This window comes from Schistocerca piceifrons, chromosome 4 (assembly GCF_021461385.2).
Source record: "Schistocerca piceifrons isolate TAMUIC-IGC-003096 chromosome 4, iqSchPice1.1, whole genome shotgun sequence".
Lineage (NCBI taxonomy): Eukaryota > Metazoa > Arthropoda > Insecta > Orthoptera > Acrididae > Schistocerca > Schistocerca piceifrons.
In genome coordinates this window covers 13936217-13950009 of record NC_060141.1, presented here as the reverse complement: position 1 = coordinate 13950009, position 13793 = coordinate 13936217, and the positions used below count along the sequence as shown (strand labels likewise).

The 13793-nt window shown below is 46.4% G+C and overlaps 1 protein-coding gene across 1 annotated transcript in view; it reads left to right on the top strand.

Moving 5' to 3' along the window:
- The first annotated feature begins 3506 nt into the window (after positions 1–3506).
- LOC124795539 (UDP-glycosyltransferase UGT5-like) overlaps positions 3507–13793 on the top strand; it is a 29349-nt gene continuing 19062 nt past the window's right edge. The window contains exon 1 of the mRNA XM_047259612.1: positions 3507–4053. Within this exon, the coding sequence (XP_047115568.1) occupies positions 3550–4053 (504 nt within the window). The 5' untranslated portion in view covers positions 3507–3549. The remainder of the gene's footprint in view (positions 4054–13793) is intronic.

Sequence of the window (13793 nt, the reverse complement as noted above, 5' to 3'; positions counted from 1 at the left end):
GATCTTCGTCGTAGCGGTTGTCCTGCGAGCCTCTTTGGCACCCTTTGCCATCCGCTGCTCCGTTCGCTCGATACGCTTTACGTTCGCTTTCGTGCAGAAGTTGTAGCAGACTGGTCCGATCTCAAATTCAAGCACGTTCATAATTTTAAAAATGCCTGTCAGTCCTTCGCTGAAATTACTTGTCAAGTATGTCTTTACCGCTGTGAATAGTTTTCGGAGACACTTTTTCGCAAATCGGCTTGTAACCTGAGATCAGAGTGTCTGGCGAAGTTGGGGTGAACACTACCCAAGTAGTCATCCCGCAGAACTTATCAAGAAAAAAAAAGACAATTTCAAATTTTCAAAGAGGACTACACCTTTAAGTAAGAATGCGAATGAAGCCTACGGTTCACCGAAGGTTGCGCACGCAGGTATCGCAACAAAGTCCCTGTGCATAATGTATCACAATTTTCACCTGAGAAGCACCACTGACGTAAGAAACACCTAACAGGCATCAAGTGCCCGTACCATTTATCATCTGCAGGAATAGGTTTACTCTGTACTGAACATACGAGAGTCGTTCGAAAAGTGATGCAACTCGTTATGTTGGCCAGCTTGGAGTGAAAATTGCGGAATTTTTTTTGGCACATCGTGCGATATTCCCTCTTCGGCCGCTATAGTTTTATGAAGTTCCAATTGGTGGCGTCACTTATATGTAGCCTTCCAAATGGTGTCTGAAACAGGTGAGTCCATACAGGGAGCTCTCACTGGGTTTCTTTTTGCGGAAAACCAGAGCATCGCAGAATTCACAGACGCTTTCAGTATATGTAGGGAGCTCCAGCAGTGAACAAAAGCGCGGTGAGTCGTTAGGCCCGGCGCCTGCCACCATCACAAGAAGTCGCGCAAACATGTCCGATCTCCTTCGTGGTGATCGGCCACACACAACTGTGAACCTTGCAATGTTGGAACGTGCTGACACTCTGATTTGAGGTGATCGATGTATCATAATCACGTCGCTGCTCAAACAGACGTCTCTACAAGTAGTAGTGAAAACTCGTCCACCAGTTGAGGTACGTAAACGTGTGGGCGTGCTGGCTTCGCCACCGCCTAGGAAAAGATCGTAAATACCAACGAAGGACCATCTGTGCCGAACTGCTGGCCCATTACGAGGCGAACCAAACCTTATTCCATGGAGTAGCATCACACCACCTCTCCTCAGAAGGAAAAGATCGAAGGGCACCCTCCGCTGGTAAAGACAAGGCGACGGTCTCCCGAGGCTCTGAAAAGAGTTGTGTCCTCATTGCCTGACGATCCTCTCTGAAGTGTACTGTCCTTCCATCAGAAATTTGGAGAAATAATTTTAGCGTGGTCGACGCCACAACAGAACGAAAAAACTTCTCCTTCCCCATGACAACGCAAGGCCTCAGACAAGTCTGCTCACCCGAGAGGAGCTCAGAAAACTTCATTGGACTGGTCTTCCTCGCCCGCCATACAATCTGGATCTCGCATGTTCCGACTTCCATCTGTGTGGCCCAATGAAGGATGCACCCCACGGGAAGTGGTACGCGGACCACGAGCACGTTACTGCCGTAGCAAGGTGTTGGTTCAGTCGTCGACCAGTGGGCATGCAGGCCCTCCCAGTGTCATGGCGTAAGATCGTCGCATTGAACGGTTATTGTGTTGGAAAATAGTGGTTCATAGTCAAATGAGTATTGGTATCCCGGATAAACCAAAATATTTAAAAAAAAAAGTGATGCGTTACCTTATTGAATGCCTCTCGTACGCTCGCATAAGAATGAAAGTTTAATCAACGTATGGCACGGGCATGGTCCTAATGGGGTATTAGTTTGGTAGCTTTTATTCAACGTGTGTCGTTGTTGTTGTGGTCTTCAGTCCTGAGACTGGTTTGATGCAGCTCTCCATACTACTCCATCCTGTGCAAGCTGCTTCATCTCCCAGTGCCTACTGCAACCTACATCCTTCTGAATCTGCTTAGTGTATTCATCTCTTGGTCTCACTCCACGATTTTTACCCCCCACGCTGCCCTCCGATGCTAAATTTGTGATCCCTTGATGCCTCAGAACATGTTCTACTATCCGGTCTTTCTTTTTGTCAAGTTATGCCACATACTCCTCTTCTCCCCAATTCTATTCAATACTGCATCATTAGTTATGTGATCTACCCATCTAATCTTCAGCATTCTTCTGTAGCACTACATTTCGAAAGCTTCTATTCTCTTCTTGTCCAAACTATTTATCGTCCATGTTTCACTCCCATACATGGCTACACTCCATACAAATACTTTCAGAAACGACTTCCTAACACTTAAATCTATACTCGATGTTAACAAAACTCTTTCTTCAGAAACGCTTTCCTTGCCATTGCCAGTCTACATTTTATTTCTTCTCTACTTCGACCATCATCAGTTATTTTCCTCCCCAAGTAGCAAAACTCCTTTACTACTGTACGTGTCTCATTTCCTAATCTAATTTCCTCAGCATCACCCGACTTAATTCGACCACATTCCATTATGCTCGTTTTGCTTTTGTTGATGTTCATCTTATACCCTCCTTTCAAGACACTGTCCATTCCGGTCAACTGCTCTTCCAAGTCCTTTGCTGTCTCTGACAGAATTACAATGTCATCGGCGAACCTCAAAGTTTTTATTTCTTCTCCATGGATTTTAATACACACTCCGAATTTTTCTTTTGTTTCCTTTCCTGCTTGCACAATATACAGATAGAATAACATCGGGGAGAGGCTACAACCCTGTTTCACTCCCTTCCCAACCACTGCCTCCCTTTCATGCCCCTCGACCCTTATAACTGCCATCTGGTTCCTGTACAAATTGTAAATAGCCGTTCGCTCCCTCTATTTTACCCCTGCCATCTTTAGAATTTGAAAGAGAGTATTCCAGTCAACATTGTCAAAAGCTTTCTCTAAGTCTACAAATGCTTGAAACGTAGGTTTGCCTTTCCTTAATCTTTCTTCTAAGATAAGTCGTAAGGTCAGTATTGCCTCACGTGTTCCAACATTTCTACGGAATCCAAAGTGATCTTCCCCAAGGTCGGCTTCCACCAGTCTTTCCATTCGTCTGTAAAGCATTCGAGTTAGTATTTTGCAGCTGTGACTTCTTAAACTGATAGTTCGGAAAGTTTCACATCCGTCAACACCTGCTTTCTTTGGGATAAACCACTATCAATTTTTATCAGTGTATCTGCCATACAAATGAAAATGAAACCTGCATATTCGGTTATTTAAGAAATAATGACTGAGCGGAACCGCTTAAGGAAGTAACTACTGTTGTAGTACCGATATAAACAGCCTACGGGTAGTTTTGTGACATAATATCAAAGTGACCTTGCATGGAGTCTCAGTAGAGTCCACCGATAGTAAAAATTTCGACTTTAAAGTTGATCATTCTTGAAACTAGACATCTCGCCTGGTTGAACAGGCTACGCAATTCAGCTCACTGCTTCCTTTTTCTTTTCAGGTAATCTCAACGTATTCGAAGCGGCCTCGACAACTCTCTTGGATTTGGCGAACGAGTTCCTTGTGCTTGCTGAAAAAATGTGTCACGGATTCCTGAGGGACGAAAATGTACAGAAGTTGCACAAGTCGGGCAAGAAATTTGACGTCATTATTCTGGAGAACCTCTTCACAGAATGTGTACACGGATACGCTCATGGCCTGAAAGCGCCTGTAATTGTGCTCTCCAGTTTCGCGGGAACGGACTGGATGGCCGACATGGTGGGAAATCCGGCCCCGTACTCTTATGTACCGAACCCATTCCTCGCGTTAGGCACCCGCATGAGTTTTATCGAGCGACTTCAGAATACACTTGTAAGTATAGGAGGAAAAATCATCCGTCAGTTTCTGTATCTGCCAATGCTGGATTCAATTTTACAGACGTATCTGAAAGATCCGTCACTACCTTCATTGTCCGAAATCGAAAGACAGACGTCGCTTCTCCTGGTTAATTACCACTTCACCCACGGATGTCCTCGACCACTTGTACCCAACATGGTGGAAGTTGGAGGGTTGCATGTCAGGCAACCAAAGAAGCTGCCCGAGGTAAGTTATGGCAACATTAACTCGAATACAAAATCTTAACGAATCTGGATATGTAGTTATTATACACCTACTCTGTTGATTAGCGCCGGCCGGTGTGGCCGAGCAGTTCTAGGCGCGTCAGTCTAGAACCGCGCGACCGCTACGGTCGCAGGTTCGAATCCGGCCGCGGTCATCGATGTGTGTGATATTCTTAGGTTAGTTAGGTTTAAGTAGTTCTAAGTTCTAAGGGACTGATGACCTCAGATGTTAAGACCCATAGTGCTCAAAGCCATTTTTTTGTTGATTAGCTTTCTCTTACAGTACCTCTTTAAAATTAGTTTCCTCCGGCACTTCTTCTGGCTTAAATGCCTCTTATTGAAATACGTCTAACTCCATTCGCATTTACTTGCTTCATACATGGAACAGCTCTGTGTAGATAATCAGTCTTCATTTATGGGATGTCTTTTTCATTATTAAAAACCTGTAAGCTTAGTTAAAACTCGCGCAGACGGAAAAAACGAATCCTTAAACAGTAAAATACTGGCGAAAGGCCGGTCTCTGTGGCCAAGCGATGCTACTAGGCACTTCAGTCCGGAACCGCGCTGCTGCTGCTGTCGCAGGTTCGAATCCTGCCTCGGGCATGGATGTGTGTGATGCCCTTAGGTGAGTTAGGTTTAGGTAGATCTTCGTTCTAGGGGACTGATGACCTCAGATGTTAAGTCCCATACTGCTTAGAGCGATTTGAACCATTTTTGAAATTGCGAAAGTATACAATGGCTAATATGACGAAAATCCACCCTTTGAGCCACGTTATCTTTTTAACAGGCTCCTATGTTCGTTTTCGACGACAGTTTGTGTGCCTACTTCGTTTTCGTCTGCATCTTAAAAGAATATACGGAATCTGTTGGTTCACAGAATAACCTTGTCACCAAATGAGTCAATTACGTTAGGCATCTTTAAGCACTCAATATCAAATACTGCCGGGAATGTCATGTAACGCGTTTTCAAACGGGTAATGAACCTCACAGAAAGTAAATGACTCTATAAGAAAATATTCAGACAGGAAATGCAATAAATACATTCTGCTAGCGACGTCAACCCATAAAACTGAAATTATGTATATCAACGCTTTGGGAGACAATATGAACAGCCGCCTCAGGTTGCCTGCAGATGATGCTGTCGTTTATCGACTGGTAAATTCATCACAAGATCAAAACAAATTTCAAAGCGATGTAGAAAAGATATCTGTATGGTGCAAAAATTGGCAATTGACCCTAAATAACGAATAGTGTGAGGTCATCCACACGAGTGCTAAAAAGAATCTGTTAAACTTCGATTACACGATAAATCAGTCATCTCTAAAGGCCGTAAATTCAACCAGACACCTAGGAATTACAATTACTAATAAATTAAATTGGAAGGAATACATAGAAAATATTATGGGAAATGGTAAGTAAAATCTCCGTTTTATTGGTAGGATACTTAGAAAACGTAACAGATCTACTGAAGAAGCTGCTTACACTACGCTTGTCCGCTCTTTTTTAGAATACTGCTGCGCGGTGTAGTATCATTGTAAGATAGGACTGACGGGGTACATCGAAAAAGTTGAAAGAGGAGTGTCACTTATGTATTATCGCGAAATAGGAGAGAGAGTGTCTCTGAAATGATACAGAATTTGGGGTGGACGTCATTAAAACAAAGGCGTTTCTTGTTGCACGGGATCTTCTCATGAAATTTGTATCACAAACTCTCTCCTCCGAATGCGAAAATATTTTGTTGGTGGAGACCTACATAGGGAGAAACGGTCGTCATATTAAAATAAGGTAAATCAGATCTCTCACGGAAAGATATATGTCTATGCTTTTTCCGCGCGCTGTACGAGATTGCAATAATAGACAATTATTGTGAAGGTGGTTCGACGAACTCTCTGCCAGACACTAAAGCGTGGTTTGCAGGGTACCCATGTAGATGTAGATGAAGATTATTTTCATAGGTGATACAGCTGTTCTGCCGTGTATGGCAAAGCGAGCTTTAAGCGGCTGATTCGTCTTCAGGTTGCCAACGGACTACACTGACAGCCAGTAGAAACAATTAAAAAATAAAAACAATACGCGTCTGCACGATGAAGCGTCACTTGTTTCCTGATTATGATGGCTTCCGAGCATTCCGCTTGTTAGCGAGACACACTGGTCATATCAGTTATGTTCCAAAACTTGATGATATTATACACTACGCAACACAATTAAATTATCACTTTTTCGAAATTTCGTACTTGCTTCCCATTACGATGTATAAGTTTGAAATTTGTCTAAAAGTTGAATACAACTTTCCTGTGTAGTGATGCAAAATCTTGGCGCCCTGCGACGTCACCGCCCGGCTGTCGATACATGCGAAAAAAAAAACATTAAAGCTCAGAAGTTGACAAAAGGTTCGGACGCATTACACTCCGGCACGCCCTAATACATGCACAGTAGAATGCCGACTCGGCATGTTGTCTCGACGCTGACGAAGTGGACTTCACACGTGGCCAAGGGGATATGCGACGGGGCAGCAACGTTTCGTACACTGCCCAACGAAATTGAAACACCACTTTTACGAAACGTTGTAGTTATCTCCCACTGCGATGCTTAACTTCGGGGGAAAAAAAAGAAAACAGAGAGAGAGAGGGGGGGAGAAGGCCACACCTCGAAATATCATGTGAGCTACATGTGGGTTAGTGATGTCATAATGGCAGCAAATCTCTCGATAATTCAACCCAATACAACTACGGGCGTGTCACACGATGGGAAGGTCGTCACAGCGCCCCTTGCAGACATCTAACCCCCTTCTTCTGACGTCTCTGCGATGGGGATCAACCGGCCGGAGTGGCCGTGCGGTTCTAGGCGTCAGTCTGCTTTCGGCTGCGGTGGGGCGAGGACGTCCGCTGCGCCCCGCCGTGCGCGACCGTGAGCACCTGCTTGTGTTTACCTTCTCGCGGCGCGAGTTGTATTTGTTCCGAGTTCAGTGCGACTATGGCACACACATGGCGCCACGATACGATCAAAATTACTTTCCAACCAGATCACGCGCTTCCTCGAGCCTATGAAATTGAACAGTTCATACGCGACGAGCTACGTTTAGATCCGGCGACTGTCGTCGGAATACATTTTTCTATAACGGCGAGCGTGGTTTATGTTAAAATGACCAGTGCAGAGGTCTGCGCGACAGTGGTTTCCAAATACTCGAACTCTCTCAGATTCAAACATTCAGACGGGCACATCGGTGCAGTGACGGTGGATCATGCAGGCATGGGCCTAAGGACTGTAAGGGTTTTTGAGCTCCCCTTCGAGGTCCCAGAGGAAGTTGTCAAGGACGCCTTCCGACCATATGGCAATGTTATCAGCCACGTTGCACAAAAGTGGCAAACTTTCTCGACGTATAAGGTCTACAACGGTGTGCGCCAAATTCAAATTGAGCTCAAGAAACATGTGCCGTCCTATTTGAACATCGGTGGCTGTCGTGCAATCATCATGTACGACGGTCAACCGCGTACCTGTTCCGGATGTGGACAGGAAGGCCATGTTCGATCGAGCTGCTTACAACGTAGAATTACGCAGATACCAGTGGGAGACTCCGTTTCCCCGACGGGGACGACAATCCTGCCCTCAGACGACGATGCGCACCGTAGATGAGGACGAAACGGGCGATCAGACACATCCATCGACGCCAGAAGTACCAAAGGAGGAAGAGGAAGGACCCTCGGTGCCAACCCATATGTCGCCCCCTCCACAGCAACAACAGCAGCAACAGTACCACGGACTCCAGACGCAACGTAACATTCAGAACGCGATGGACGTGGACGCGAACATTGTCCCGACCGCGGCTTTCCTAGCGGAAGATGATACGACGCTGGATTGCCTCCCACATTCGGATACGGATGTCCACGTTCGAAAGCAACGTTCGCCTCGACAACGCAAGCGACGTCGGCGGACCCCTTATGACGATTGCCTCTTACACGCTGCCGGTCAAGAAGGTGCCATCTCATCAGACGGCATGGATGCTGCGCCTGCTGAGGATCTAAGTGGTGTAGACGGTTCACTTGCCCATACTACGAGTGCCCAGTTACTTCTTGCACCACATACGCGGCAGGTCGCGTCGATGGATGGCGCTCCGTCTACCTCTACCAAAGACGACGTACGTGAGAGAGATTTAGGTGCCGATCAGCTACACAGCATCGTGTTGCACCCACTGTGGTCGGACGATGTTGAGGAACTTCCTGAAGAGGGCACGGGTGACAGGGGAGGGGGCGGCATTGGGGATGCCACTCCTAGCGCGAAAGACTCATAATTTGTAACGGGTTTGGTGGGTCCGGCATCTCTTGCGGTTAGCTTTGATTGCCATGGCGTCTACCCTGTGTGAAGAGGCTAGGCAGCACTCCTTTCGCCTTGCCACAATCAATATCAACGCGATAAGGGCACCACACAAACTGACAATGCTACAACGCATGCTTGATGCGGCGGACATCGACGTGGCCCTCTTACAGGAAGTATGTGTCGCTAGTTTCCCTGACTTCTACGGATATGCTGCCCACATCTCCCACGCCTCTTCTACCGATTGTGGTGCGGGACGGTTTGGCAGCTACGGACGTACTGTACTTACCGAGTGCAAGAGCCATGGCAGTAACTATCAACGGTGTACGACTCATCAATGTATATGCCCCTTCAGGATCAGGGAGACGGAGAGATCGGGCCCGCTTTTTTTCGGAAGATATTACGCGTCTATTTATGGGCCGCATAGACGATATGGTGCTCGGATGAGGTTTTAACTGTACATTATCTCCGTCTGATCAGCAGCCACATCACGTCCCGTGTGCGGAATTGGAAATGCTAGTGCGTGACCTCCACCTGATTGACACGTGGCACCACATCCATGTCCCAGCTCCTGGTTACACCCATTATATAAACCATTCATCAAGTCGGTTGGACAGGATTTACGTCACAAGCACCCTTTCGACGGCGACGAGAGGAGCAGAGCTCTGGCCCACTGCATTCACCGACCACACAGCCTATATTTGCACCATTGCCCTCCAACCTGCACGTGTGTGGCGCAGTAGGGCCCCCTGGAAACTTAACGTCGCCCATCTGGACGAGCCGGCATGTAAAGGTGCAGTCGAAGAGTCGTGGAACGCGTCCTTACAGCGTCGTGGACGTTACCGATCGACCCTCAGTTGGTGGATTGAATATGTGAAGCCTGCTCTTAGGCGCACCTTCATGGCTTACGGCCGGGAAGCGGCGGCATGGAGGAAGAACACGGAAAACTTTTATTACACCGTCCTACGGGAATGTCTTGCTATGGAGCCCTCACCTCACAGGCAGATCATAGTCAATCGCGCGAAAGCGCAGCTCGTCTCCTTAGCACGGTCATCATTTACAAGGCGCGTGCTCCAGACATGATACAATCATAAAGGCCATCTACGCACCACGTCCTCCTAGAACGCAGGAGGCGCCGTAGGGTACTGGTAACCCACATGATAACCGACACGTGGTAGAACAAGCAGATATAGCAGAAGCCTTCTATGGGCATTACGTTCAATTTTATTCAGCATTGCTCCCTGATATGGCGACGGTAGACACCGTTTCAGCACATGTCCACGGCACAGTTCCACCAGACATGGTACCGACTTTACTGGGAGAAGTGACAGGAGGAAGTGCTCGACGCCATTGGTAAAGGTGCTCCCCATAAATCACCAGGAATCGATGGGTTACCATTAGAGTTCTATCGAGCCTTTAAACAACTGTTGCTACCGTGTTTGATTGAAATTTGCCAGGAATTGATATCCCCGGGTATAACATTGCCTGCACCATTCTTGGAAGGTCTGATTGTCCTCATCCATAAGCTGAAGGGACGGAATCATGTCCGCGACTATCGTCTCTTAACGTTATTGAACAGCGACTTCAAGAAATTTTCGAGGCTGCTATCAGAACGTATTCGCAGCACACTATTGCACGTCTTGTCCGGCGATCAGACGTCCTTGGGGGGAACCAACAACATCAGAACTGCGTTATGTCGTTACAGAGATCTCATCTCCCTTGCACGGGTGAGACGTTTGCCGGCAGCCCTCGCGTCTATCGACTTTAGCCAGGCTTTTGACCGTGTTGGCCACACTTTCCTCACGGCCGTTCTACGGCGCAAGGAATACCCCAACCCCTTTATCACAGTGTTGACACGCCTACTACATGGTGCAACTTCTCGAGTTCTTGTTAATGGAAGACTGACGGCACCCATGCCGATCCGCCGATCAGTACGACAGGGATGTCCATTATCAACATTGTTATTTGCATTGGCCTTAGAACCTTTGTTGTGTGGTCTCCGAGACAGGCTCACTGGGAGACAGTTCGGCGGCTCCGTCTATCGTTGCACCGCATATGCGGATGATTTGATGATCATCATGCGTGGAGCTGACGACATGGCCGCGGCTTTGGACTGGATTGCAACCTACGGTACAGCTTCTGGTAGCCAAATCAACGTTGACAAGTCCGTCGCCTTGAGCATCGGGATTGGGCTACCGCGGGACCACATTGCCCCCTTACGCTTCAGTGATACTGTACGCTGCTTGGGCTTAGATTTCATGAACGACATGCGACGCGCGACGACGCTCAATTATCGACGCCTTCTTAACCAAATTAGGGCTGGAATTGCAAATCAGCGCTTGCGATCCCTCAACATCGTTCAGCGGGCGTATTATGCCAATGTATACCTTGCGTCCCGCATACCGCACGTCGCCCAAACGCTACCCACTCCGAAGCCCTTGGCTCGTAGCATTATGGCAGCGCTGGGATACTTCGTCACCGCTGGTATGTTACTGAAGATCAGATACGTATCTCTTACCCTCCCCAAGGAAAAAGGTGGTCTCGGCCTAGTTAACGTCCATGAAAGGGCCATTGCCCTCTATGTTAACTCACATTTATGTCTTGTCCTACGAGCCTCACGAGTCTGCTTCTGACGGCGCTACGACCTGCTTCACTAAGAGCGCCGGTGCCACTGCAGGACATCCCAGTGCCCCTCTTTTATATAGGACGTTTCTATTTAGAACAAAGTTATTGCAGTGTCGCGCTCACGACACCACAAATGGCCACAACTCGACGCCTATATCATGACATGCTGCAACGCCGCCCCCTAAATGTGGTCGAACTAAAATATCCTGACGTACGGTGGCGCGTGGTGTGGAAGACTGTACATGATGCCATGCTTGATTCCGATGTTGTTTCCCATTGGTACGTAGTCGATAATGGCAAGCTGGTGACGCAAGAACGTCTCTACAATATCCACATGGCAGTATCTCCCAATTGTGTGGGCTGTAAACAAGTAGATTCTGACGAACACCGCCTCAGCTGTGGAGAGACGGAACCGGTTTGGCACCTAGTGCGGCAGATGCTGGCTTATCTCTTGCGAGTTAGGCCGGAGCATATATCTGCACGCACGTTATTGTTTCCGGATGAGACATTTTACCCCAAGACTCGAACCAACTCCGTCACCTGGATACGTGGACATGTAGTCCATTACCTCTGTCGTGACGGGCACAAGAATTTCCTTGACTTCTGGCTCTATTTGCAAGAAAGACATCACGCTATTTCCGGGCATACCAGATATCGACAGTGCTTCGAAAACTACCTATGGAGTGCCTTTCACAGCCCGCCGTGCATCTGGAATGTTCCAGGCAGTGGCACATGAGGTCAGAACTAACTGCAAACGAGCATATATTGAACAATCTTTGTCAGTGGGCGCAGTCCCTGGGAAGCCTCACTACGACGTGGTAGCTTTCTTTTCATTTTATTTATGTTTCATATCTTCGATGGCGTCTTCATTCTGTTTTAGTTTTCCAGGCTTGATTAACTATGACTGTTCGCACATTGATATCTATATAAATAATAAAAAGAAAGATTAAAAAAAAGTGGGCAGGAGACCTGCGTTAGAATCCAAATAAATACACAAGACCAAAATAAGAACAAAATGAACAACAAATAAAATATAGTATAGTATTATACCCTTTCCTTTCTCCTTTTATTTTATTTTTTTATATAAAGTTCAGAGGCATATTTAATTTTTGTTCGTTGGCGGAACCTGAAGTGGTGGCGAACGGCCGTCCTAGTTAGCTTTAGGATGAAAGTGGCGGTGGCACTAGCTTTGTTTTTGTTTTTAAGCTAGATAGGTTTTTGCGGGTAGTATGGGTGATAGGGGCCAACGCCTGAAGTTGAAGAGGTAATAAAAAAAATAAAATAAAAATGAATAAAAAAGGGAAAAAAAGGCGCTACAGTCAGGAGCCGAGCAACCGCTACGGTCGCAGGTTCGAATCCTGCCTCGGGCATGGATGTGTGTGATGTCCTTCGGTTAGTTAGGTTTAAGCAGTTCTAAGTTCTAGGCCAATGATGACCTCGGAAAAGTCGCATAGTGCTCAGAGCCATTTGAACCATGTTTTTGATGGAGATCAGAATCGCGACACCCAGCGTTGAAATCACGCCCTTTCCTTATGGATGGAAAAGTAAAACATTTCAGACACAAAGACTTCCTGAATCGATTCGAAACACCTGAGTAGAGGAAGTGGAGGGTTTCATTGAAACATCCCTTTTCCTGGGGAGTCGTTTCCCACACATTCTGCCATTGAAAACGACAGATCGCAGTGCGATGAGCAACAGGTTGTTGACAGCCTTTGACATAGCTGATAGCCTCGGACGTTTAAACCCTTCTCTAAGGACATTGTGGGCTGCAATAGGATTGAACGTGGTCATATCCCTTTGGAGCGCAACGCAAATACAATTTTTGTCTCATTTTCAAAACCAGTGAACGAAATTTGAACGTGATCAGAAACATCAGAAGGTACTTATGGTTTTCCAATCCTCCTGTTTTCCATCCCGCTGTGGAGTGATCGTGTGAAAGTGCAACATTAAAATATGCGTGGATAAAACGGCAAAGGATCCCTCTAAGTCCCTCCAGGTTCGGAAGTACCTCAATTCCACCGACGCACTTTTGTCGCCTACATTAGTTATGTACCTCCCGGTTAGGTAACCCTTTCGACTCCTCCTGGGTAGGGTTAGTTAAATGTTCCACAGATCTTTGCAACGATCCTTTACCGTAATTATGTGGAACGACGCATTTTAAAGGATGTGCATACATGATGAGTGTTAACATTAATGTACACATTATCGTTTATACCAGTATAAACTGAAGGTGGCGTTGGGAGAAAGGAAAAGGAAGGGGCTGTCATTGTCACTTGGAATTTGTCCTCAACAACATGGACCAGTTTTAAAAGAACAGTGACATTCGTGATTATAATACCAGAAGAAAGAAAGGCATACACTATCCCCTACTTAACCTGTCTTTGGCGCAATGTCTGACACACAGCAGTAATAGTTTGAAAAATAAACTGACACTCCTTCACATCAGTTACCATACCATAGGTGAATTCTTGAGTAGGAATAAATATATGTATAGGTGTAATATATGCATTTTGTGCTATTTAAAGGAATGGGTAGTTATTAAAAATTTTAAGCTTAAAAAAAAAAGCCTTTGTTTCATGTGTGCATTTCTTGTGCACTTGAGACGTTCCACATCATAACGGTTACCGTGAGGTTGATCAATGGAACACATAACTAGCTAACCTGCATCGGGACTTTGTGTGGAATCAGCAGCGAAAGAACAGGCACCACGCTTTCGTGCAATAAATTATCGTTTTAATTTTTTGTTTGTTTTTGCCTACTTTCTTTCGCTAGAGCACATGCCAGGCT